Here is a 26,807-nt window from a genome sequence, read left to right as displayed (position 1 = left end):
TCCATAGGAAAAACATTTTATTGAAAAACATTTTCAGTTTGTAACAGACTGGTGGAATGTGTGTCATTTATCCTCACTTTGAACTTGTTTTAAATTTTGAATGTTAAAACCATTTTTCACAGCCTGGCCATCTCATACTGCAAGGAGGGGGAAACAGGGCTACAGCCACCCGGTAACCATGACATGACTAAAGAAAACCAGGGGAGACGAACAAACAATGCAAATATAATACTGTGTTACTTACAAACTGGACTGAAGTTAAATTGTTAACACAACAAAAAAGAAAAAAAAAGAAACTAATTCAATAAATATTTATGGTACACACTTATGGCACAAATATGCAGCAGTCGGTTTGGCAACTTTTCTCTCATTTTTTAAAACCAAATTACCATGGAAACAGTGCAAAAGGGGAGGGAGTGGGGAGGACACGGGCTTTCCATTGAGCGCTAGCTAAAATACATAGCAAAAAATTCAAATTTTATACAAAACATCTTACTTTAAGAGTTTATAAAAAAATGTTTTTTATTGGGTTCTGGTCAATATTTACATAAGCTATTTACCAAAAAAGTAGTATGCTCTGTTTTACTGAAGTGTTTTTCTCTGTACTTTTTTTTTCCATTTACTTTCCTAAAAAGGTGAATAAGGCTATTGTAACAACCCAGGATCCATATACAATACAAACATTAATGTATTTACAGTTTCTTACCTACAGAAGTACGGTGCAAAATTACTGAGTCAAGTGACCAAGGGCTGACCATACGAGCAAGGCATTTTACAGTCGCCTGAGGTGCTTCTCCTAGCCTCTATGCTAAGACTCTCACAGCATCGCTGCGACGTTTCACAACAGTTTGAACCGAACCTGGTCAATGTTGGGAGAGCGTTAGTCAAGTGGCAGCTAAGAAAAGGACGTCAGATCCAAATAAACTAATAAGATTGTCATATTCTGCCGCAGACAGACAGCAACTAAACAGCCATTTCTTTGTTGTATGTATGTGTCTTTTTCATCTTTTCTTAAATACCTGTTCACGTGTGATATATATGCTTTTTAATGGTTTCATTTTTCACAGTTTACCTTTGTACTACGGCACATCGTTAAAACAGAAAAGGTTCAAATAATACTACAAATAATGCAGGAAATAAAAACTAACAGCAGGCTTGTGTGACGTACTTTGCTAGTTTTGTGTCATTTGTTTGTTGTTACATCTTTCAGTGGTTAAGAACACTTTCCATAGGTGGGTTTTTTTTCTCAGAATTGTTTAAAAAAATAAATAAGAATTGCATATTTGCAGATTTTGTAGCCTCTTAGAGGCACAAACCCCAGATCATACAAGGCTTGGCTTTTCGGTGAAATTTGATGTTCTTTATGAACAAATGGCGATGTGGATGATGGGCTGATGCATGCTCCGGGAACAGCTTAAGTCACGTTTATGATCTTAAGCCAAAGATATTAATGAATGTGAAGTCACTGAAATATAGACTTGCTCAACACGTACACACACACACGTACACATATGCACAGAGAACATGGAAGGTGTGTATGAGGGGAATCAGGGGCACTGGGTGTTCATGACAAGTATCCTTTGGGAGATGCTACACTGAGTGAGTGTGGGAGACACAGCTACTTTGCCCTTGTGTACACCAATGTGAGCTATTTTAGGTCAGATAACTCTGCTCCCATCGGGCCGCGGCCCAGGCTGCCCTCCCCCCGTCCTCTTTCCCAGGAACGAGAGTTAATGAAAATACGGGACTCAGTGGGTCGAGAGATATCAAATAATCAAAAACCTAGATTGCATAATGTGCACTTATACCATAATATATTAACATTACTTCTTCTTCTTCTTCTTCTTCTTCTTCTTCTTCTTCTTCTTCTTCTTCTTCTTCTTCTTCTTCTTCTTCTTCTTCTTCTTCTTCTTCTTCTTCTCAATACTGCCTAACAACACCTGTGCTCTATGTGTCTATCATAAATAAATTCTGCTTTTTATTTTTATTTTTTTCATCTTTGTAATGTCCTTTTTTAAATGTACATCTATTAAAAAAAAATCAAAAATCAAAAAGAGAAGAAAATCAAAAGTTCACAATATGGAAATGCTAATGGAGATTAAACAACAGTGACAATGTAATAAGATGTCCCTGTGCTTTTTCAAACAAGAATAGGAGAGCACCGGTCACACTGATTTTGGGCCCTTAGGGCACCCTTAATCATCATTGGACCCCCAGGGGTAAACATTACAGTACCTAGAGCTATTTCAGCCAGCTATGCTAACCTCAACTAGATCTCGGGCCTCTTCTTCACCTGATGGGAATACACGTCAGTAAGGCGAATTGGATTTCTTATTGCCCCTAACATTTTCCCAAAGGAAAAGCCCAGGTTCTAGAGAAGATGAGGCGAGCCCTCACTACTAAATCTGACGAGATACAGCTGCTCTCCCATCTCTAGCTATCACTGTTTCTCTCTCTGACTGCTGTGAAGAATGGAGGTACCAGAAAAGAGTTAAATGTGCTGCTCTATGTATATGAGAGTCCTCCACTCTTCCCAGGAGCCACCTGGGCAGACCTGACATGGGCCATATTCTCTCACGAGAGGGCGCAAAATTGAAAAGAATCCTCACTCCTTCATTTCACACTCTCGCCACTGCTAGACACTGTTGGGTCACTTGTGTTTGAACGTCACATACGATATGACATGTCACTAAAGGAAGAAAAGCAATCTCCTTATCTGCATTTGAACTACACCAGGATATGAAAACCAGATACGAGCAAAAACAAGATCAGCAAAAGTTGACAGTACAAAAAAAAGGGAATTTATTTTCCTTAAAACCTTCAAGTAACATCTGAAAGAAGTTATTTGCTGAAAATATATGTGAAAATGAGGAAAGAATGGTGCAATCCCCACTTAAACCCAAACAGTTCACATTGACTGGTGAGACAGTGTGTCTGTGTGTGTGGGTGAATGTGTGTATATGTGATGGTGAGCATGTGGGTGGCAGGGTGAATGGGTGATCTCCGTGAGTCAGTCAGGAAAATCCCAGAGAGGATTGGTGTGAGAATCTCTCTCCTTGTCCGACTGCTGAATCCTCAGAGTCTCTCTGGCTAGTGAGCATTAAGGGAGGGCAGCCATTTTGTGAGTTCATGGTCAGCCCATACAATCTTTTGAATCTCCTTCTCACTCGTATTGTGTCTCTTTTTCTAAGCAGTAGTCTCTCTTAAGGTGAGGCCAAAAATTCCTGCCAGTAAAACCTTCCCATCCATACATCCGTCCGTCCTTCCGTCCTATCCCAGAAAAAGAAAAATCACGCTGTGCATCTGTTTAACTTTCTGATCCCACAACACTCAGTTCCACCAAAATGTTGGCTGCAGTGCACAAAACAAAACAAGGAGCAGCATTGGGGAAAAAAGAGATCGTCCTCTCTATTTCCCAAAGAGCCCCAGAGAGCAGTAGCAGCCTTCTCTCCGGCCCTCCACGTGCAACAACTGGGACCAAACCAGAGCGACAAGGTATCAGCAAAACTTTGAGAAAGAAAAAGTAGTGACAAAACATCAGAGACGAGGAGGAGGAGTCGACAGAGAGAGACAGAGAGAGAAAGAGCGAGAGTGATTGCGGGCGTGCCGGCGGAGCCAGCCAAAACTAAAAACCCGCTCTGCCCGGGATTGTTCCAGTTCGTCTGTTGCTTTTAAAAGTTCCACCTCAGACCTTGTAATAGATGTTGGCCGGGCTCTGCGGAGGCATCTCCTGAACTATGTAGACTGGGTGGCCGTAGTCGCCGCTGACCTTCTCGTAGTGCGGGCAGAAGACGCTGTCAGCAGTCCTGAGCGGGATGATGATGTCACTGGGCTCCGAGCCGTTATTGTTCCCGCCGCCTCCGCTTCGCTTAGGCGTGGCCAGGGTGCTTAGAGACAGCGTGGCCCCATGTTGCGGCGAGTGTTTGCGGTGCCGCCGCCGGTACTTGAGCAGCAGCAGGACCAACATGATGATGATGATGATTAGAATGACGCTGCCCGAAGTAATGGCAACGAAGATGGCCACATCGGAGCCGATGCCGGTGGAGGACTTTCCACCGTTGTCATTGTCGTTGCTTTCTCTGGGTGCTACACCTTAGAGACGGAAGGAAGAAAAGGTGAGTAGAATTACATAAATAGTTGTTTGCAGCTAAAAGTCAAGATCTAATAATGTTGTGAAAACATGTCACTTTCATCATCAAAGAAATTGAGGGGTCGTTTGTATGACAAGCCACACTGAAGGCTACACAGCGAGCTGAGATGTGGTCATCATCCACATGCATACACACTCGGACAATCTTTCCAAAAAGGTAAACAACAAATACTTGACTTCCATACCACATTTCAGCCTGCTAGGGTGAAAACTGTGGCCACATGAGGGTGGGGAAATGTTTGAGGACCCAGAGTTATTTTGGAATCGTAAATTGTTTCCCTTTCATTCTTCCAAATCTTTTCATCAAGCACACTGTAAAGGTGGTCAGTGTAAAGGTGGTCAGCAGCTCAGAGGCTGAGAGTGAAGCCTTCCTATACAGGGCTTTTGTATAAAGGTCACATTCGATCGGTGGCTATTCAAATTCAGCTGGTGAAGACTGCAACCTTGAAACTAGGGCGAGCGCAGCCTGATAGGAGATGCAATGGCCGAGGTAGATACAGACAAATGGCACTTAGATAAATTGTATTTTGAAAGACATAAAAAGTAACTTCATTTTCTAACTAATAACCCCAGAGGGAAGAAAATAAGAAATAAATATTTTAAGTCATTGTGAGACATCAATTATAAAAGCCAAGCTGAGCTCTGACTTCCAGCCATGGACATTCTGGTTCACATCCAGCACCTCAAGGGCGGGTGTGTTCTGTTGTCCCCGGACAGGAGTGTGTTCCCTGAGCAGGCAGGATTACTGTGTGTCCCTGTCTGCTGCTGCTCTCCTGAGGGCCTAAAAGTGCTTCTGCTGTGGTAGGGGGACAGGATGGCATGCAGCCTAAAGCAAGGACCCTTCCGTTGTTTTACAAGGGGATTATGCTGCCTCAGACGCTCTGCCCATAGCACTCGCCCATATGTCCGGGATGGAGGGATGAGACATAAAAAAGCAAGACAGACGACAGTAAAATGGAGAAAGCAAGATGCTGATGTAAGCAGAGAATGATGCCAGCATGGATTTAAAAGGCGGAATGGCAGATCTACATGCTCAACGTCAGACGGATTTGGGATTGGGTGAGGTGACGCCGCGCCCTCAAAAAGCCAGGACACAGGGCGGTAATATAGGTCAACTTGTTTTTGTTCTTGGGCCCTTCCTGTTTCTTTTCTATGAACACAGCTTGCTGCGGAAATTGGCGGTCTGATTCTGTTCTTGGGAGATTTTTAACTGCAATATAATAGCAGAGATAAGAGCGGTCTGCACGCAGAAGCACGGCTGTCTGAGTTGTGATTCGGGGCAGAAACAAGTGTGCGTCTGTACTAAAAGCAGGTCGTTAAAAAGATGGCAGACAGCAATCAGATAATTTTCCTGAAAATGTTACTTAAGCTGTGGGTTAAGGCTGGAATGGGGCCAGCTACCTTACCTACGAGATACCTTATAAGTCCTTGAGAGGCCGGAGATGCCTATCAGTTTTATGGGCAACATTCAATTACTGGCTGATGAATCGCTGACCTTTCTTTCCTTCACTTTCACACGCACATCTCAGTGACTCTCGCACACACACGCTTACTTAGCGCTATCTGCTCTTAGCTGGCCAAACAATCGCCCACCCCCAAATGGGAAATTGTTTCAGTAATTCCTCCACTTAATCACCAATTTCCTGGGATTTAAACTGCAAGCCGCTGGTCTCACCTGGTTTCTCCAGCACATCGTTGGGGTTGTAGGCCTCCTTGCCATCTGAGTGCTTGGGAGAGTATGGTACTCTGGTGGGGCTGTCTTTGGGTGAAATAGGGTCAGAGGGATCTGAAAAAATGCAGATAAGATGCATAATAATTAATTTCACTATAGTGCATGTCTTTGTTGTTCATGCTTATGGTAGGTTCAGGTTTTCATCAGGTGGGTATTTTCGGCCCTGTTGCCCCGTGTAGGTTAGGGTAAGGTATGAATACTGAACCTCTAAATGCCTCAACAGTTCACTTAGCAGCCACATTTCCTCTCATAAAAACAGTTTTGTACACGTGGCTCTTCATTACCCATAAATTACTGTAATCAAGCGTAAAGAGTAGCTAAAGGTTGTTTTTGGTTCTGCAATGGGTGGGTTTGGTTCTAAATGCTGCTAAAATGTCTGTCAGTATCCGTGTTGTGCTGGTGATGCTGAGCAGAAACAGTCATGCTAAATGGTGGAGTAATTCACTGAAATAACTGTAATCACCAATAGGTTTAACTCTATGTCAAACTCAATGATCACATTTTATTTAATAAAGTCACTAAATGCTTAGCAACTATTAACAGTGGAGCTGATTTCACTCTGAAACAGCAGAACCAATGTCGGGGCCTATTCAGCACATGTTCTTTTCTTCCTCTGAGTGAAGCAGCTTCCATTAATTTACTGGCCTTCAGCGATTCTCAATAGCAAAGAAGCTGGTGCTGACGAGAGGGCCAACCCCTGTGGGTGGCAGCCGGGCAACTGATTTATGAATATTAGCGCTATAATTAAGAATGGGGTCCGACCTGTCTGGTGTGACCGTGTGGGGCATCCTGTGCGTGTGTGCTTCAGGGACAGTGGGTGTGTGGGAGTCACACATACAGGGTCATAACTCATAAGAATTATGTGTTTGTGTGCCGCTAAACTCGATTTGTATGTAGAAAGCCTTCTAGTTGAAAGTGTGTATAACAGCAGATGCTTCTGGTGCCTGTGTGCATGCAGGCATACGCAATATTGTGTTTGTGTGTTTGTGTGTGTGTGTGTGTGTGTGTGTGTGTGTGTGTGTGTGTGTGTGTGTGTGTGTGTGTGTGTGTGTGTGTGTGTGTTTCAGCACATTAGGCTTCCGCTAGATTACATCTCCTGCCCCCTCGCAGCCCCAGGTGTCATGGAGACGATGGAGCTGTATGCTGCACAGCCTCCTATGACCTTATTAGGGCATTTTCAGAGTCTCGCACAATTTTGCACAATGTAATAGTGCTGCATTGTGGCTGGCTGCTTATGCCTGCAGGCACTCACGACCGTAATTCAATAATACAATAATACAATACTCACTTTGTCCCACTTTCATGATTATCTTCATGGACTTGGTCTTGCACACTCCCCCCTCCTGGTTGTCGATGCCATCCATGGTCCCGTTAGATGTAGCTGCAGCAGGGAGAGAGAGAGATGCACAAGGTTAGAGTTAGCTGTCACCCCTAGCATCTGGTACAGAAAAGATGTGTGGGGGAAATTGTGTTGCCATATATGCCTTAAGCCTATCTCGGAAAAACAGCCATTTCCCAAAGACAACCGAGGCACTGACAGCCTTCCGCTGAGGCAGGATATGAGTCATAACCCCTTTAATAAAATCACAATTCACCTGTTCATCACCTCAGACGCTCCGCTCCTCACATCCCCAAAGTCAATTAGCTTGAGTAATTCTGACTGTAATACCTTTAACTGTGCTGATGGGCCTCATGAAGGAGGCCGTTAAGGGAGGTGAGGAGAGGGGAGAGACTGAGCGAGAGAGAGGGAAACAACGAGGACGGCCATGATGGTGGCCATCTTGGCAAGCTGCGGGAAATTTGATGGCTTATCGTGCATTTGCACTAACGACACTCCAGAGAGAGGTAGCCAGTTAATAAAGAACACACTTTGGGATTTTAAAATGCTCAGATCTAAAAGCCAAACTGGCTGCCAGGCTTAAGAAGGAAAGACCTGCTGACAACATGAAAAAAATATATTCAGGGATTTTAACAGGAGGGGATAAGAAATTGTTTTAAAAAATAAGAAAGAATAGGGCACTTTTCCAGGAGAGGCAGTGAAATTAAGGGAACAGAGGGAGGTGATAAATACCTCAATAGCCCTTAGATGAAAAGAGCTTAAAAGATCCAAAAAAGCATTTAAACACAGAAGAAAACAGCAGTGCACCACTAAACACTGTGTTTAAGGGACAGCAGCAGATGTTGGGAGAGGAATCTGGAGGGGCGGTGCAGGATGGCCCACATTTGACAGGAGGAACAAAATGGGTCCTGTAAGCAGATGCTGTGAAAGTGGAAAATACACTTTGATAAAAGAAATCTTTACTTGTGTCAAACGTGTACAGATGTGGCCCACACACAGACCAAATGTAGAGGCTGCCCCGCCAAAGCTCAATCAGCTGGATGCTTTCAAGCCCATTAGCTGCTGCTCCGCCCCTCTGCTTGCTGCTTTTATCTGCGCTGCCCCCAGAGGCTGCTAGGGCAGAAGTGCAAGGGACAGGGAACAGGGAAGGAGGGAGGTGGGGGTGGTAGGCTTGTGGTCTATCAGGTCAGTAACACAGAGGCTAACGAGCTGCCAGGGCTTAGCAGCTTGGCTTCCCGCCAGCGCGCAGTGGCCCGCATTCACCACATTGACCCCCCACCCCTCCCTTCCCCTCTGCTTCCTCTCCAACCTCTCCTTCTCTTTCCCCTCGCAGAACAACACCCCATCATCCCCAGTTTCCTCCTCTTCAGGGCGGCCAACTTGCAGCCGCTACCTTCTTCCTTACACCCCTTTACCCCTGAACACACTCCTCCATCCCACTCCTGCTGCACTCAACTGCAAGGGAACTGAAAGGCAGGTGCAATTGCAAATAGCTTTGAAAAATTAAGATCGGCACAGTCTGCCTCTTTCTCTTTCTCCTCCTCTATGTTGTCCCTTTCCTTTTTTTCTTCTTCCTTTTCCACCCTCCCAACTACCAATCATTTTGATCCGAATCTCCTTGCCTCAATAAGATGGTGATGGGAGCGGACTCAAAGAGCATGTTAACAAGGACGCCCTCCCTCCTCCTTCCATCGCGCCTCCTCTCTCCCCCTGTCTCCTTCTCTAGCTGACCTATGGCTTTTCAGTGGAGACCGAAAAGCACATTACAGACAAAGCTCCTTAAAGGCTTGTGCTCCTGTGCCGCTGTGTGTTGTGTGTTGTGTGCACGTGTGCATGTGTGCATGCGTGTGTTCATTTCATAAACCTGTTAGCACAACACACATGAATTTTACGATCCTGCGGGATGTTATTAACCATCTTAACACTGTTTACTTTGTGGAGTGATCGGCATCATTACGGTGCGTTTGTGTTCGAGGTACGTTGGGCTTCGAGGTGCATGCGTGTTTATAAGTGTTTGTGTCTCAAGGGTCGGAGTTCACAGGGCGGTGAACTGCACAGAGGGTGTATTGAGGTCTGCCACTTGTATCACCTCCTTACTTCCTGCTCACACTGAAGCTAAAAACAACAGAAACATCCTCCCTGTCAAACCTCGTAAAAAAAACTAATCTTTTTTTAACTTGCCCTCAATGTTTGCTTGACATTTAAGAGAAGCCAGAAAGATCCTTCAATCTGGAGTGATTTTAAACTTTAAATTCTTCTTTTCCTTTAAATGCAGAGTAAAACACACACACTCATTATGCCAAGGCTGCAGTCCCGACAAGCCTGACTTGGATTTAAACAGAATGTGATTGTTTATCGGCTAAGGCTGGCTGAATGACTTGGCCTTCCTCGGCCCAGCCAGCCAGACAAGGCCAGGCTGACAGACTAGCTGGCTAGAGTTAACCAGCTAATCCATAATGCTGGAGGAACACGTTGGAGGAAGGGGGTGGGATAGACCTGGGTCATACAAGAACCTCACAACTGGATTTAGTCAACTAGCTGGCATTACAGAAAGGGAGGGGGAAAGGGAGAGAAGTGGTGGAGTAAAAAAGGAAGGAAGGAAAAAGGAGAAGAAATAGTGAGAAAGATTAACCCACTACTTCAGCTTGTGTGTGAGCTTCTGCAGGGACCTGGAGAGAAACATTGAGAGAGAACATCTGATTTTCCTTCATCATTCACTCCATCTCCACTGTGAATTACAGAGTCTATTTTCTCACTGCTTTTGAACTGCCCATGTGGTTAAGATGAAGATTTCGGAGCTGAAGAAGACTGTTCTCATATACACAACAACATTCACACACACATGCAAAAACAGTCTCTGCAAAAGGGGGAAAAGGCCATTGGGAAAAATCCCTCACAGGCTGTGACAAAGTACCACTAGAGACCAAAGTGACAGCTTGAGTGGGTCTTTAAAAAATATTCCAGCAAACACACACACACACACATGACGTCTCAAATCATAGAAGTGTGTCAAAGAAATGTTCTCACTTTGAACCTGCCTCTGTCTGTGTGTGTTACAGCCACTTGTGAAATTAGCACTAGCATATATACAACGTACACTTCAACCACAATCCCACCCCTGCGCCGTAAACACATCACAAGTCCCCCCACCCCCAATCGTCCTCACCCTCCTAAACTTAATTTACACGCCTTAACTTAATTTTCTCCTGTTTATCCAATCAAAAGAGTGGAAAATCACCCTGCATTTAACAAGACACAGAAAAGACTGTGAGCTCCTGCTTCCCCTCATATAACGAGCAAGAACAAACTCCAGTCGTATGCTGTCTGTAAAGCCCACTGAGGCAAAAGTGTTATTTGTGATATTGGGCTATATAAATACATTGGATTGGATTTGAAGTCATACAGATAACTGTGCTAGCATTTAGAGCTAGTGTCAGAGTAGCATATGGTATCGTTCAAAGAGTGGTGTTAGCAGTTTAAAGCATTTTTGTTATTTTGATTAGCTAAGCATACAGTTTTTCGTAGGAAAACTCAATGTCCTTATATTCATGGCATTTTTGGGTTCAAGCTTTAGAAGAGAAGAGAAGAGAAGAAGAAGAGTTAGAATAAGGAACTATCTATTGTTCGTATCAACAGCCTTGTAAAGTTTGAAAAACTACATTTTAAAAGCTGCTTTGCTAACATTGTCCAATTATGTGGGTATAATTAATACACAATGCACTGCTGCATAAAGACAATGCTTAGCCTCTCATAATGGAACAGGGCAAAGGCATGGCAACAAGAGAGTGAAGAGGCATCTCAGAGAGGCAGATAGGAAGGGAGAGAGAAAGTATTGCACACAGCAAGTGAATTAGAGAATGATCGGATGGACAGAGTGAGGGTGTGTCCCAGAAAGAGAAGAAGAAGAAATGAGACAAGGGCAGCTATGATCTAAACGCAGAGCGTTAATTGCCATCCACTGAGCGCAAAGCAGTCATCACAGAGCTGGGGTTACACGCTGGTTAATACCCGTCACCACCGTGTGCCCTAATCACCCGTGACAGGGGGCGCCTCCGCAGTCGGGACCCCGGTGACCCTCAGAAACAGGCTAGGGCAAAGCTGGGTCACCCCAAGTACTCAAAGCGGTCTAATGACCGCCACTGCGTGCTCTCAAAACACAAACATTTGAAATCCATTATTTAAATCCACTTCAGGTTAACACTCAATTATTACAGCAGTATTTTAATTACGACTTTGTGTGCAAAAAGCGCAGTTGGTCTGAGAGCTTTTAGCCATGCAGACACATGTACTAGTAGCATTGACTGAATAAACCCCCATTATCGTAATGTGATAATAATGTAACCACCAATATAATACTGTGAACCTGGATGTATTGGGGTGAATAAAGAAATGAAAGTTTCAATCAGACAAAAACCTGAAAGCGCATTTAAAATTTGAATCAAACTTAATGAGAGGAATGTTCCTCCTCAAAGCTCGCGTTATCAGACAACCATCAGCAGGGAGGTGACGGGACTATTGTTCTGTTGTGACTGAAGCAAAGGTTGATTAAAATCTTGATGAAATTTTCCTGTGCATGTCTGCTCTGACTGTAAATTCGGCCTTGTCCTTCTCCTGCCCTCTTTAGCTTGTCATCTCTCTCGTTCAGTGTCTTCCTATGCCCCCATTCCCTTTGGCTCTATTTCTCCTCTCTCACTCTCTCGTTAGCTCTCTTTCACTTTTGTCATTCTTTCTGCCCCCTTTCCCTGCTTCTTCATTTCTCTCTCTCTCTCTCTCTATCACCCTCTCTCTCTCTCTCTCTCTCTCTCTCTCTCTCTCTCTCTCTCTCTCTCTCTCTCTCTCTCTCTCTCCCTCTTTAGCTCATGTAATCATCCAGCTCACTACATCCTCGCCTGCAGGCCATGCTGCCGCAAACAATCACATCAAACTCATCTGCTCTCAACTGGAGCAGCATTGTGCTTTAAAAAAAAAAAAAACACACAGATCTGTACATACACATGTGCATGCACACAATACACGAATGCACCCACATGTAGGCGCAGTGACAGAAATCTGCAGATATACAGCAGCCTAGAAGGCTATGCACGCAAGCACATACTGGACACGCAGAACAAGCACTCAATTACACATGTATCCTTTGTTTCATTGGTGGCCTGTCTTTGCTACAAGATAGTACAGGATGAGACAGTTAAATACTGAGGCCTGATGTCATAGTTGCTTGAATAGATGTTTTTGAAGTGTGTGTGTGTGTGTGCGTGTGTGTGTGTGTGTGTGGGGGGGGGAGTATTCCCATCTAATCTAGGTCTAGCCTTGGCACAATACTCAACACAAGGCAGTGCTAATCCAATTGGTTGAGACTCAGATCCGTAGCATTGATGTGGGGGCCTTGGCAATTGTGAGAAGAAATGGAGGATTAAACGCTGGTTAATTAATTACGTATCGAGTGCTCACTCCAAAAGACTAATGAAATCCTCGGTGTGAACTTTCTGAGGCGTTGTCACACTGGATCTTGGACAGCACTGCTGGAGGGGAGGCGGGGCTCGGACACACACACCCACACACACACAAACACACACACACACACACACAGCAACAAATAACAAGATGGAGCTGCCTTCATGTGGAGCTTCACAGGGAAAAACAAGCCCTAAGTATATATACTATGTATCTATTAATTCCCATAGCTTATTCAGCCAACACATAGACACACGTGGTTACGCCCACAGGCAGAGTCACACATTAGCTCACTCTGGCACTGCAAGGTAAAAACAACCATGAGTCTGATTGCACCTACGCACACCTCTGCGCATTCCTCTCATTCTGTCTCTTTTTGTTGAGTGTGTTTGTTTGTGCTTTACTCGTGGTGTTTACCCATGCAAAGCTGGAGCTTCCAACAAAAGAAAGCAACATACGCCATAATGCCACTGCAGTGTTAAAGCTGCAGAACTGGGGCCAGAGCTAGCCAAGGAGAGGCAATTAATAGCGAAACGTGACACACTCCAATGGAGAAACAGTTCCCTTTCTCCCCTCTTTAGGCTACACATTAGCATTTTGGGTAGCTGTGAAGGGAGGTGGAATGGTGGCGGGAGGGGGAGAGGGGTGGAGGAGTGTGGATGTCGGTGGAAAGTGAATTTGCAAGAACTGCAAAATTGGATTTTTCCGACCCGTCTTTTAAAGTTCCAAATTTAACTTTCCCACCGCTCTCTCTCCACTTGACGACTCGGCAGGCTGATGAAGAGGAGGGGTTTTAACGTGAGGTGCTGGGAATTAAATATTCTACTAATATATCCACTAAGGCTGTGAAAGAGCCACAGAGAAAAATTGGTTTTATGGCTATATATTCCATTTTCTTATCCATGTTCTGCATTAACCTGATCTTAACCCCGTCTTGTCTTCTGATTCTGATCCACCACAATGTGATCGCATTCAGCCGCAGGAGCACAGGCAGAGCACCAGGAGAACCAGGGTGAGTAAACACCAGCATCGGCTCATCAATAATTAACTGCAGCGTTTGGGTGGAGGGAGAGGAGGGGAGGGCGATGGTGTCTGCCTCTTGAGTCAGAAGCCTTTGTAGTCTATGAGCGTGCACACACACTCACACACACACACACACACACACACACACACACACACACACACACACACACACACACACAAACCAAATCAGATGGTTTGTCCAGCTCCTGTAGGTGTGGATGAGTCCCATATACCATTTATTTTCCACCAAGTGAAGTGTAATTTTGCCTATGAGCCATTGTCAAGCAATTAACACACTATTACTGCTCCAACATATTTACTTGTCTTACCTGCAAGACCACAGAAGTAGCTGTTATACACTTACACAGCAAGACATGTCCCACAATGCAACTATCCTGCAGCTCTGACACATTAGTGACAGAGCTGCCACCATTGTCTGTTTGGATTTAAACTAACTTAAGTAGGACTGAAGGAGTATAATGTCTCAATGAATCTTTTTTTTTTTTAAACAGCTGCTTGACATATTGACTGCAGGACTTCTGACTCCTGTGGAGCTCAGAGGAACATTTCAATTCACAGAAGTGGGCTACTGCAGGCTGTTTAGAGCTGACTGTATACCGTACAGTACAATTAGTTGTTACCTTGCACATTTATTTAGCAAAATTCAACTTCCTCTTCCCACAGACAGATAAGAAGCAGTATTTCCTGCTCATCTTTCCTCCTCTCTTCACTTTCCTTTCTTCCCCTTCCTAGTACTCAGTCAGAAATATGGCCTTCTCCTACTGTGACAGCTCACAGATGGCTGAGGCAGAGCCTCACAGATGGTCCTATCTGCGGCACACCCCCCATCAGTGCCACACAGATGGTTCAGTCCACCTCCCATGTTTCAAACCAGGGGGCCGTTGCTAAACCCCATCAGAACTTCCTCCCAGGACGGCGTTAGTACATCGCAGATACTCAGCTAAACTGGCCACACCAGTACCATGAGACTGCTATCAAGGTTGTTTGTACAAAGTGGGGGCAGAACATGTATCAAGGTGTGGGGTGAGGGGGTTTTAGATGCTGGTTCACAATCTGACAAGGAAAAGTTTTCCTACAACTTTAAATGGTCTGGCTTTAAGATTCCAAATTGTTTAAGTTAGATGTTGCTCAAGGCTTCATTTATACAAGAAGCAAATCCCACAGGGAGAGTCTTTGATAACACTACAGATTCCTTTGAATGGACTTTTAGCATAACTTCAAATGGACCTAAAATGTTTACTTATGTAAAAGGAGAGTAATCATCCTTTGGATAGCCTCAATATGTGATGTTACGTCATCTACTTCAGCTTATCTCCTATATATCTCAGTCCAGGTCCACGAACAACATTTAAGGAAGGTGTCGGACCTTGCAGTATAAATTACAGTTGTAGGTGGAAAGAGCAACAGTGAATGTGATATTGACTGTAAAGTAGAAACTGACTGATGGTAAAACTAATGTCAGCGTAGCAACTCACCACCTCTGTTGGACCAGTTATTGACCAAAATTAGAAAAACCACACAAAAGACTTGACACTTAAATTCAAGCTATGTCACCCATACCGGGTTCTTAGACCTTTAGGAACTGTTTCAGGCTGTCCCCCCCCCCCCCCTCAATTATGCAAGGCCTAATTTATTATCCCTTCAGACAGAGACATGTACTTACAGATGATGTAGTAGTCTTTCCCCCTGAAGAACTCCAGGCCCCATAGATTGGGGCTGAACTCCTGAAACTTGAGGGTGAACTTGACATCTTGGTCGGGCTTGACGCAGTTAAGGAGCGGCGTGTCGGCCTTGGTGATGGTGCAGCTATCCAGCTGCTCCCTAGGCACCATGTATACCTTGTAATACTCCACGGTATCGCTCACCGCGCTGTCCACACGAGGGCACACAATGTCCAACTTATCCCCGATCTGGGGGTACAATACCACGCCTTGGCCTGGCACGAATCTGGAAGGAGAGGCGGGGAGAGAGGGAAAGAGGATATTAGTAAGCTGCAGAAAAACTAATGATAACTCATTCATTATGCATTCCTGATTGGAGTGTTTGCCATTGAGCCTCTCCATATCTTTCAAAAAAGAGTAGACAGCTTAATTATTGATGTGGTAATTACTGATTGGGTCCATTAATTTTAGATGATGATGGATAATGGCAGAATGTGTGATGTGTGTGCGCGCATGTGTTGCAAAGTGACCCCATATCTGAAGATGAAATCACAGCTTTTCTTCAGCATTGTGGCAGCGATGGAAAGAGAGAATAATTCATCGGATAAATGAGGAGAAGGCGACGCACTTCCCGGATGACAGGGATATGACAGAACAGCGTACAAAAAGCATACAAAACGGAAAATTAAAAAACATTAAAAGCCCGGCTTGGTGAGGCAAAAACAGGACAAGCAGCAAAAACAAGCACAGAGATGGACAGAGAGCCTGCAGGGGTTTGTCTGGGAGTGTAGTTGAATTTCCCTAAATTTCTCCCAAAAGTAAATAATGTTGCCATTTAGTCTGCGAGTAGTGCTTGCACACGCTCACACACACACACACACACACACACACACACACACACACACACACAAACATTCACAGTTGGAGCTCGAGTTGGAGGTGAAACCTTGTATTTATCTGCTGAATCAATTTGCCCCACGCTGGAATACAATTTGAAGTATTAACCATGGAGGCTTTTTATAGCATACTGTGAATACTGGTGCAAGTAAATAGACAGGAATGCATTGCAAATACTGACTATAGAAAATGATGGAAATATACAGTGGGACCATTTAGGTTTAACATGTTGATGTACTTGTGGTTCTGTGCATGTGTCTGGTGGGTGAGCAAAAATAATAGTAAATAAAGACAAATACAAATAAAGAAATCTGCAGATTAATGGACAGTAAAAGTAATTAATAGCTGTAGCCATATTGTGAATGTGAAGTTAGATTACTTAGTTAGCTGACCTTCAAAGTGCTTGTTTTGTCTGACAAACATCAAATCCTCACTTTTGAGAAGCTGGAACCAGCAGATGTTTGACATTCTTGCCTGATAAATGACTTAAATTATGAACAAGTTATAACTTCTGATAAAGATCGACTAAACTCATACATGTAAACGTATATACTGTAAATATATACAGTTTAGGCAGGCTCACTGAACTTTGACCTGAAGAATCATCTCATTACAAAAGCAGTGAGACTGAAAGCAGCACACTCTTCTGCTCTCCAGTGTGAGGCTTTTACCCAGTTTTTCCCCCCTGACTACAAAGACAGACACCGCAGGGCAGCAGGGGAGCCTTCACACGGGGGACGGGTGGCAAGGCACAGTCGATTCATAATTAACAAAGAACACTAAATGAAATCGCAGGGGGAAAAATTCAATGCATAATCTGTTTTATATATATATATATATATATATATATATATATATATATATATATATATATATATAAACATGCCCGGCTGCTAGCTCATACAGAATTGTATTTTTCCTCGTCTTCTTTCTATCTCTGTCACACACACTCTTTGTCTTTCAAACGGACACATACAGACACCAACATTATTTCTCCTTCCTTCTCCAACAGCATGCAACTTTTTCTTTGCTTCCGGCTTGTGCACGAGTGAGCACACATATACACACAAACGCTCGCACAAGCTCACACATGCACACGCAGCAGCTAACTAGGCCGAGTGAATATTTTTTCTGCCCCCTGGGGACACACTCAGTGGTGGGACAGTGTGTCCAGTGACGGACAGAGAGAGAGAGAGAGAGAGAGAGAGAGAGAGAGAGAGAGAGAGAGAGAGAGAGAGAGAGAGAGAGAGAGAGAGAGAGAGAGAGAGAGACAGACAGACAGACAGACAGACAGACAGACAGACAGACAGACAGACAGACAGACAGACAGACAGAGAGAGATAGGGAGACAGAGAGAGAGACGGAGAGAGAGACATAGTATGTACGTCTATGCATTGCAGTGCCATCTGGCATCATCTTATCATCTGAGTGTGTGTGTGGAGGGAGGAGGAGAATTAGAGCACAGAGAGAGGAAAGGTCCTACGAAAAGCCTTGGGGGGCTTCATTTCTACACAAACACTGTGGCGCTGTAGGTGTATGCATTAACCTTGTGAGTACGCGTGAGCACGACTGCAAGCTTTCATTCATGCTTGCAAGTGTGTGTTTATACAGGGGTGAAAGCATGCATGCATGTGCTTATTTTAAATGTCTGTGTGTGTGCACGTTAATGTGTTAGTGTGTGTAGCGTAGCTTGTAGTGGCCATTATTTATCTAGAGAGGTTACTCTAGGAGTGCTTCAGTACTCCATAATGACAACACAGCAGCAGATCGCCATCTCGCTCAGCTAGTCAGGATCCATGTGTGTCAAAGTCCTGAGCATTCAGGTGCTTCTGTCCTCTTAAAGGTAATACCAGCCTCACGCCTGTGCGTTAGAGGGGAACAGCCCCTAAATGAAGAATAACAATGTTATCTTCATGGCCTAGGAATGTTCCATTAATATTTTGTCTGTCTGTCTGTGTCTGTCTGTCTGTCTGTCTGTCTGTGGAGAGATGTTGTAAACACGATAGCATCGCAAGTGTGCAAGATGCAGTAGTCCCCCCCACCCCCCCCCCTTTATGCGTCACCCCCTGGTGTGATTGCAAGATGGTCTCTAGTTTTCTTTTTCCCCATTAAGTTGGAGGCTAAAGTCTGGAGAGGTTCATCCTGGATTAGCATAAAGGCTAAAGCCATGGGGAGACAGTTAGCCTGGCTCTGTGTAAAGTTAAAAAATAAAGCTGCCACCAATTCTTATCGAGATTGTTAACCGGTACATAAACACAATCTCAGGTTTTAGCGTGAGTTACCATATTGTTTTTCATATAGAAATGTTTCAACAAGTAAGATTTTAAAACAGAAAAACAAACAATGTTTTCAAATCAAACTCAAGGCGATTAGGAAGTCAATATGTGACACACACACACACGTACAGGTCCAGGCCTGCACCTACTGGTGTACAGGTGAATCATCAATCTCATGACAAACTTCACCAACACCCGTCTGACAATACTATCAAAACCAGGGTGTCGGAACTCCTGCTCTGCTAGCATGAATTCTATCTCTACGGAAATTGGCAACTATCAGCAGATCAAACATGACTAAGCATACAGAGAGTGAACGTACAGGCCTGACACACACACTTTCTGTCGCGGCTCCTCTCACATACAAACACACTGGGTGTTTTCCCTGACAGAATATGAGATATGGTATCATAAAGGCTTTTTCCTGTTCTTTCACTGCCTTCACAATTCAAAACTGAGACCGGCCTTAGCCAGGGGCAAAAGAATGAAGACTAACACACACCTTCCTCTCTGTTACACTCTTGTATTTTAGCCAGCTGATTTACAGCAAAGTGCTGAATAATAAAAAGCATTCAATAAGTGCTGACGAAGAAGAATGAAACTGTTTGAATGTGGGCTTAGAGAAGAGCTGCCAAGAGGCTGATTGGGGGCAAATATGAGCTATTCTGGATTGTCTCTTAGAGAAAACACAAAGGAAGGGGAATAAATGGTGAGAAAGAGAGAAGAGATGAAGACAGGGAGAATGTCATGTTGGACACTCGATCATCAGTTCTGCACCTCCCTCCTGCGCTGCGTCTCCTCCCCTGCCTGCGCTGTGCGATGGGTGAGTGTGTGTCGGATAGCAGACACCTGGCCCGATGGCAGCCATTAGAAGCAAACAGCAGGTACACAAGGTCACGCTGCAGCTACTGCAGAGATAGCAGGGAGGGGCAGGAAACAAATAAAAGACTGCCTCTCCAACCCATTGATTGTAAATGCATTTGACCCCCACCCCCACTCTGCTTTAAGGCACACTTGGCCCTTCACCCACTCCTAAAAAAGCCTTCTTTAGTAAGAAGTAAGGCTCCCCCACCATAAATATTCCTGAAGCAAAGAGCCGAGAGCCCTTTATCACAGAGGTCTGCTGCTGCTCTGCAGATTAGACATTAAAGGCTTATAATTCTGATTTATAATGTAAAGACATTTTTTATTTACTCCTTTTATCAGCGTTGGTTGCTTAGTAAATACAGTTAACCTTACACATAATGCTAGAATATAATGTACGTATAAAAGCAGTCCGTCAGTCCAACATCAATTCTTGAGAAGCAAATGTCCAAATTCATCCCAATCAAGTAATAAGATTACTAAATGTGAAATATCTGCTGTGCATGGTAGACTTGATATATATTTAACTGAATCTCTACGTAATGATGTTTAAATAAGTATTTAGTGTGTAGTGATTCCTTCCTTTTAAAAAGAAGAAAGAAAACAATGTCAATATGATGCAAGAACACTTCATGTTTGTTGCACTGTAGCATAGAACTGAAGCAGAGCTACTTTACCAAGTCAACGTTTTTATCAATGCAATCCAGCAAAAATAACAATATATAATATAATATATAATTGTAAATCAGTTGTTCAGACAACACTTCTGAAGGTGTCACTTTAGGCTGTGTGAACATGTAATGGGAATGTGTTACTATTGTACAGACTAATAATTGACCTGATTACTTGAAAAAATGATTGATAGATTAAACAATATTAAAAATGAAGAATGATTTTGAGTTGCAGCCCAGTTTTCTGTCATGTCACGCGCCTTTTGTCCTTCACCACAACACTCCTCCAACAGTGTACTCCCGCAGAATGTATAATCACAGGAGGCGAGGAGAGGGAGGAAGAAGCAGAGAGACATACTGCCACACTCCTCTTCTTCCTCTTCTCATCAGTGTGTATCCCTCTATCTGCCCTCCTCTATTTCCCCCTACAACAAACACTGACTGCTCTGACAAAGCCAGCCGCAGAGTTAAGAGAGCGGAGCTGTGGGCTCCGTCTCTAACCACACCGTCGGGCCATTTGGTGAGAAGGTGAGAACAGCCACAGGTGCCTGAACTCTCTCCTCACAATCTTCACGTATCTGTCAGGAAATAAATGTTTTTATAATACTGAGACGTTTATAATGAAACGGCTGCAATTTCTAACAAAAAGCCCTCACAGCTGTTCTTGGAAAAGAGTTCTAAAAGCAATGTCTGTGATTGCTCTTTAGTGGAAGTCCATGACTTGCTTTGTGATGGCTGGAACGCGACTTTCACAAAAAGGCACCATACACATTGATAAAAGTATCTTTTGTGAAATATGTAGTTATACATTTTAGGTTGCGGGTACTTTTTAAAGCAGGCGAAAGTGAAAAGAAGGCCGTCTCCTCCCCAGGTGAGTCCTATAGAGATGACGTCTGCTTTTCTCATCTATCTTCTAACCAGCTTTCTTCACCTTTAAGTTTTGGTGCCTTTGTGAGTGTATGTGTGGAGTACTTTGGGGAGGGGAGAGGAAATGTTTGGGGGGAAAAGGAAAAAGGAGGAGGACTGCAGTCCTCCTTCCTGAGGTTATGACCGCCGCATCTGTCGCCAGTAAAAAAAACAACAGAAAGAGTTAGACCTCTCCTCTGTGGGTCTCTCCTGCCTTCTCTTTCTCTCTCTGTTTTCCCTCCTGTCACTGCACATCTCCATACAACCCCCTTTCATTCCTCTCCCCCCTGTCTCTCTTTCAGACTTTCTATTTAAACCACTGGATTGAAGGATTTGTGTGTGACAAAACAGCCGTGGTGGCCGACTCGGTGTAATCCCTAGTCCGAATCTCCCCACCGTTCTCTTCCTGTGGCCCCGAAGTTATGAGAAAACAAAGTGAAACGAGGGGAGGGGTAATATTTACTGCAATTCGAGCAACTGTTTGACTCTGAATCCCAGCTGCAATGCAAGGATTCATTAAGGCGACAGACAAAGAAGCCAAGCTGGGGCATAGTGAGGGTTAATCCAGCCGCCATTCTTCACAGCGGCCCGGCTTTCGCCCTCTGTCGGCCGAGGGGACAGAGGTCTTTAGGCCGCCTGTCGCACCCTATCCCCCCCCCTCGTACCATCTCTGGTTCTGTCTGCGCTCCAAGCCTTCGGCCCTACCTTTCATCCAGTGATCCAGGCCTACGTGTTCTGAGCAGGCCTAGACATAATTACCCTCCCCGCCCCGAGGGGCCCCGACACTATCTTCTCTCCCTCTCTGTTTCATTTCTCCAGCTTTTTCCTGTTCTCTCACTCGCTGTTCTTTTATTACACAATCTTAATCATCAACTTTTCTCTGGGCAGGAGTCATTAAAAAGCCCCGTCAACCTCTATAACCCCGGCCGTGTGAACTCTGTGTCGAACATGGCAGGATTCCACTTTCTCTCATTCCATTTCTCCCTCACCCTCTCTGCCGATCGATGCAGCTAAATTAAAGCAACTGATCCTTCTTTCACCGAAAGAAGAAAGAAAGGGAAGACAGGAAAAAGGCAAAATTAGAGGCACTGCAGGGGCTTTGGGAGGAGGGACATTTGGAGGAAGATGGAGGACGTCGTTACGACATTCAGCACAAGGCCTCGTCAGTCATTCATGATGGACCTGCATCTCTATGCCCACTTCCCCCCGCTCTTTCTAACCCCCCCCCCCCCCCCCCCCCCCCGCATTCACAAAAGGACCCACAGAGGTGCCCCCGTCACTGCCCGGTCACAAAGGGCCTTTGGGCTTCTATGTAATCTCTTAATGAACTGCAGTGGAGGAGAGGGAGCTCTCCTTTTACATAAACCATGTAAAGCAGGCCTCTCTTTTGTTTCTCCCTCCCAACTACAAAATGGATTACCAGAAGAAGGAGGTGTGATGCGATGTGTCTGTGTGTGTGTGTGTGTGTGTGTGTGTGTGTGTGTGTGTGTGTGTGTGTGTGTGTTGGGGAGTTTTTTTTGGGGGGGGGCATTGTTTTTTCTCTTAGTAGGTTCATGCATAAGGGCAGTAAAGTAGTAAAGCGCAAACAACAATAAGGTTTAATCGACACAGCCGTGGGCCCTTTGGAGGGAACTTTTTTATAGATGCACACACACTTAGTACATACAGAGTGAGAGAGCCTGGCTGTTTCTTTATCCTCTCCCCCGGCCTACACACACAAAGGCATTAGACTGGCCTGCAGCCTTCACATTGCTAACATTCATTCTTCCTTGAATAGTCAAAGAGGAGGTCGAACACAAACTAAAGGAGCGACGCAGAGGCAGGGACGACTTGAGCTGTTGAGCATATTGCTGACCCGCTGCATAAAGATATTCACGTTTTCGGGTTCTCTATTACCCAGGAGGAATGACTGACACACAGGCAGGCATGAGGACTCTCAACAAGCTGTGAAAAGGGGTGATACACTCACAGGACAGTTATTTATCAGACATTAGCTGTGTGGAAAATGAGCGGCACGGTTTCCATCCTAATCTCAAACTCTAACTAATGCGTCTGCTCTTCCTTGTCCACATCTAATTCTTGGTAATGAGTAATACAAACCAATAAGAGAAAAGTAGAGTGCTTTATGTGAAATGTCCCAAATATTTTCAGTTTGAATTAAAAAGTTGAGATTGATTTGAGCCAGAGAACTTGAACTACAAACTGAATGTATTGTTCTAGCTCTGCTCCAAACAGATGCAACTCACAAAAGGGTTTTTACCTCAACAGAAAGAGGTGCCCGGTCACACAATGATATCACTCTCTGGCCTTTTACCTCTGAACTCCTCACCCAGACTGAACGCAAAGAATGCGCACATGCACGCACTAATTCCCCGGAATGCCCGCTGCATTTGTGGCAGCCCAAGGCCTATACTTGCCCTGGGGGTGGATGCATTTTCCCTTTTTTTGTTTCTGTCCTCCTTTTCAAAATCAAATGTGACACGCCAAGTGAAATAACATACTAATTTGCAAGAGCTGCAGCTCCAAGATGTTGAAGGTTTCATGTTCTTTGAGAAGGCTTTTTCTAAAAGCACAAAATGACTTGTTGGGTGATCCCTATATAGAAAGTAAGCTTTGCCAGGAGGCAAACTGAAGTCTGCACATAGAATCATATTTTTTTAAATATTCTTAGCACTGTGCATACTTTCCGTGATCTACTTTGCATTAACATCACACTGAAATATCTCGAGACATCAGATTCAGGCAAATGTTTCCTGCTGAAATCAATTTGGGGTGTTTTGTCCTACTGTCTCTCTAATGAGGCCAAATGGTCATCAAATGGTACTATAGCAGTGGCCTACACATAACAAATAAGTCACTACAGTACGTCACACACAGCAGCACAGGGCCATGTGGACTGGAATAAATGTGTGCAAACCTCAACCGAAATTAACCTTTAAAACTGTGTGTCTGTCCCTCTGTCTTACAATGAGGTAAAAGTATAAATGAGTGCGTCATGAGGCGCACAGTCTGGATTCAGACGCGCTGGGACACAGATGGCTGTAGCAGTCAAGAGGCTAGAAGGCCGAGTGCTTCATATAGGACACAGAGCTCTGTCTGTCCCGCAGACAACGCAGCAAATCCTCCTCATAAACTGAAATACATGGCAATAGACAAACAAAGCGCGCACAAGTTAACGTTAATTTTCAGCAGTTAGGCTATAGGCCATGCAACAATTGACACCTGTTAGACCATCAGAACGTTTCCATTGTGTGCATTTCAGTGAGGGAAAGCAGGAGACAGAGAGGGAGAGGGGCTTTCTGGCTGTATCGGAGCCAAAAGCTGAATTATTGAGCGAGTTGGAGTTTGGCCATGACGAAACGGCCACAAAGAGGGGCGCCCCCCGCCGGGCTGAGACCAGGGGTGTAGAGGAGGAAAAAAACATCTTTTTATTCGCAGCAAAGAGTTTAACCGCCTTTCTCGGCCTGTAAGAATATTAAGGAGGCACATGGATTGTCTAGATTATTTTAGATTGGTGGAATGTGATCTACACACATGATTTAGTTTGTCTGAGTGTCTGAGTGTTTGTTTCCTAATAATCTCCCACCAATGGTCATAGCTAATGCACTATATGTAAAAACATACACACAAGTGTATGAGAAATAATGACATTTTATATCCGAACGCACCAAGCCCGGCTGTTTTGTCGCTTTTACATTCCAGTTCTGACAGACGCAAGAAATGGCTGGAGATGGCTGGATAGCCGCCTGTGGAGGCGCACGGCGGTCTATTAAAAGTTTTCCTGTCATCTACAATATTTCAATTATAATCAGCCCTATAATTTGCCTTATTGCTCAATGATTTATTGAATTATTTCCACACAACGTGTTGAAGACCGTCAACAGAGGCCCGGCGGTGCGTCCCGGCAGCTCCGCGAAGCCTCCGCCTCGTCACGTAAAGCACAACGAGGATTAATTTCTCTTCAATCTCACATTAATATTATCTTCATAAAAATAGCATCCAATATTTGATCCTGAGAAAACACAACTACGTGGTGATAAACCGCCCTGCTAATGAGCTCAATGCAGCTTAAAAGGTCTGCTATTTTTTAATTGATTCGGACCTGTTACAGTCAGATATGAATTATAATACGACTAGTCGAAGCTATTATTGACCGAGGAAGCGACACGTAAAGTTACCTTCAAAATTAGTTAAAATTAACTACCAAAATGAGCCACATCTGACTAACTCCACAGCAATATACCAATAACCAAGAAATAACAGACGGATCACACAAACTGCTGAGCCGTTTGTGTACGTGCCACCATAACGCACTGCCGAGCGGGCCCTCGCTCTCCACTGCGCGTAAATATTCCACAACGGCGACAAGACACAAACAGTAAATCTATCAGTTCAGCTGTAAAGCAATGAGCAGAGATAAATACGGGTTCATTTATCTTGACAGGTGTTTGGGATGATGTATTTATCATGTAAGGCGTATTATCCCAACCCCGATGCTTCTCAGTAATACAAACCCAAACTCCGTTGAAAATGTGTAGTAATAAAGCTGCAGAGTGGGTCGAGATCGATTTAGGATTTTTACAGATTATGAACGTTCTGTGGGAAACTACAGATGATCAACTATGACTGTATTTATTTTTGGCTAAATGTTATTTTCGAGACGCGTCTCCAACTGATCTTTGCCGTGGAAAGGACCGTGAGGGTAACAGGCGAATATAAATTCAAATTGTAAATCACTCTGCTCTGAGAGCTCTTTGTTCCGCTCAATGTACGCTGAATGGAAGAGTTGTTTCTGTAAAACTACCTCATGTTAACTTGTGTTATTTTACGCATATAAATCATGGGCTGCCAAGCAAGCCAACATTAAATTGCCGGATTCTTCAACGGAGTCTGGCATGAAATGGGTCGCCACACGGGAGAGCGTACGGCACTACGGGGGCCAATAATCAGCGCGGCTTGTGCTCCACTTACTTGGTATTTGTTGTGTTCCAGTAGATGGACTCCAGGATGATCGCCCGGCACAAGTCCACTTTGAAGGCAATAAACAAAACTCCAAAATAATATCTCCACATCGAGTCCCCCATGGTTAGCCTGCGCGCCTCCGGGTGGGTGCACAATCCTTCTCAAAATAACCAAATATGTCCACAAAACAAATCAGAGGACGCAAGCGCTCCAGAAAAGGCTGACCACGGCAATTTCTTCACTTTATATCCCGATCCAGAGGTGATGCGCACGGATTACAAACCTCGATCAGATGTACTAGAGCATCTCCAGATGAGAGACCTGCTCCAAAATGCAAAGGCGCACGGCAGTAGTTCATTCAGCGGGCAGTGGGTTTATATTCTCCCCTTTTCAGAGCGCAGACTTCACCCCGCTGTAATACATCCCTCAGAGAGAAAAAGTGGTGGTGTCCGCTGTGGGCCGGGCGGCAGATGGAAATCAATAGAAATATAAATCCCCCTGCGTTATAGTCCAGCAGTGCACGCCAACATCCAGAGCAGCAGCAGGAAAAAAAGGAGAGTGATGAGTGGTGGTGGAATGGTAAAATATACCCCGTTCAGATGGTGCTGCTGCTGCTGCTGGTGGTGGTGGGCAACAAACTGTGGGTGACAGCAGCAGAAAAATGAGAAGGGCGAAACAATGAGGTCGGATGGTCAAAATAAAGAAAATGATCAAATATGAGAATGAAAGAAATCAAAGGAGCTGTAATGGAAGTTCTCATACTAGAGGTTCCCCAAAAAGTGCAGCGGCTCAATCCTGCAGATCCGTCCCAAACGGCCGCAGACAACGTAGGAATGATGCCTCAACGCTGCTCC

The 26,807-nt window shown here is 44.4% G+C and overlaps 1 protein-coding gene across 1 annotated transcript; it reads right to left on the bottom strand.

Moving 5' to 3' along the window:
- Positions 1-26,807, bottom strand: efnb2a (ephrin-B2a). Its single transcript, XM_029459872.1, has 5 exons — positions 25,963-26,807; positions 15,380-15,663; positions 7,171-7,263; positions 5,826-5,936; positions 1-4,092 (listed from the first exon to the last, which is right to left on the bottom strand). Exons 1-5 carry the CDS (start codon positions 26,073-26,075, stop codon positions 3,686-3,688), a joined length of 1,008 nt encoding a protein of 335 aa, XP_029315732.1. The 5' UTR covers positions 26,076-26,807; the 3' UTR covers positions 1-3,685.

The sequence above is a fragment of the Cottoperca gobio genome, chromosome 21 (genome assembly GCF_900634415.1).
Source record: "Cottoperca gobio chromosome 21, fCotGob3.1, whole genome shotgun sequence".
Classification (NCBI taxonomy): domain Eukaryota; kingdom Metazoa; phylum Chordata; class Actinopteri; order Perciformes; family Bovichtidae; genus Cottoperca; species Cottoperca gobio.
Note: the sequence above shows the minus strand (reverse complement) of the source record. Positions and strands in the feature narration are given on the sequence as shown.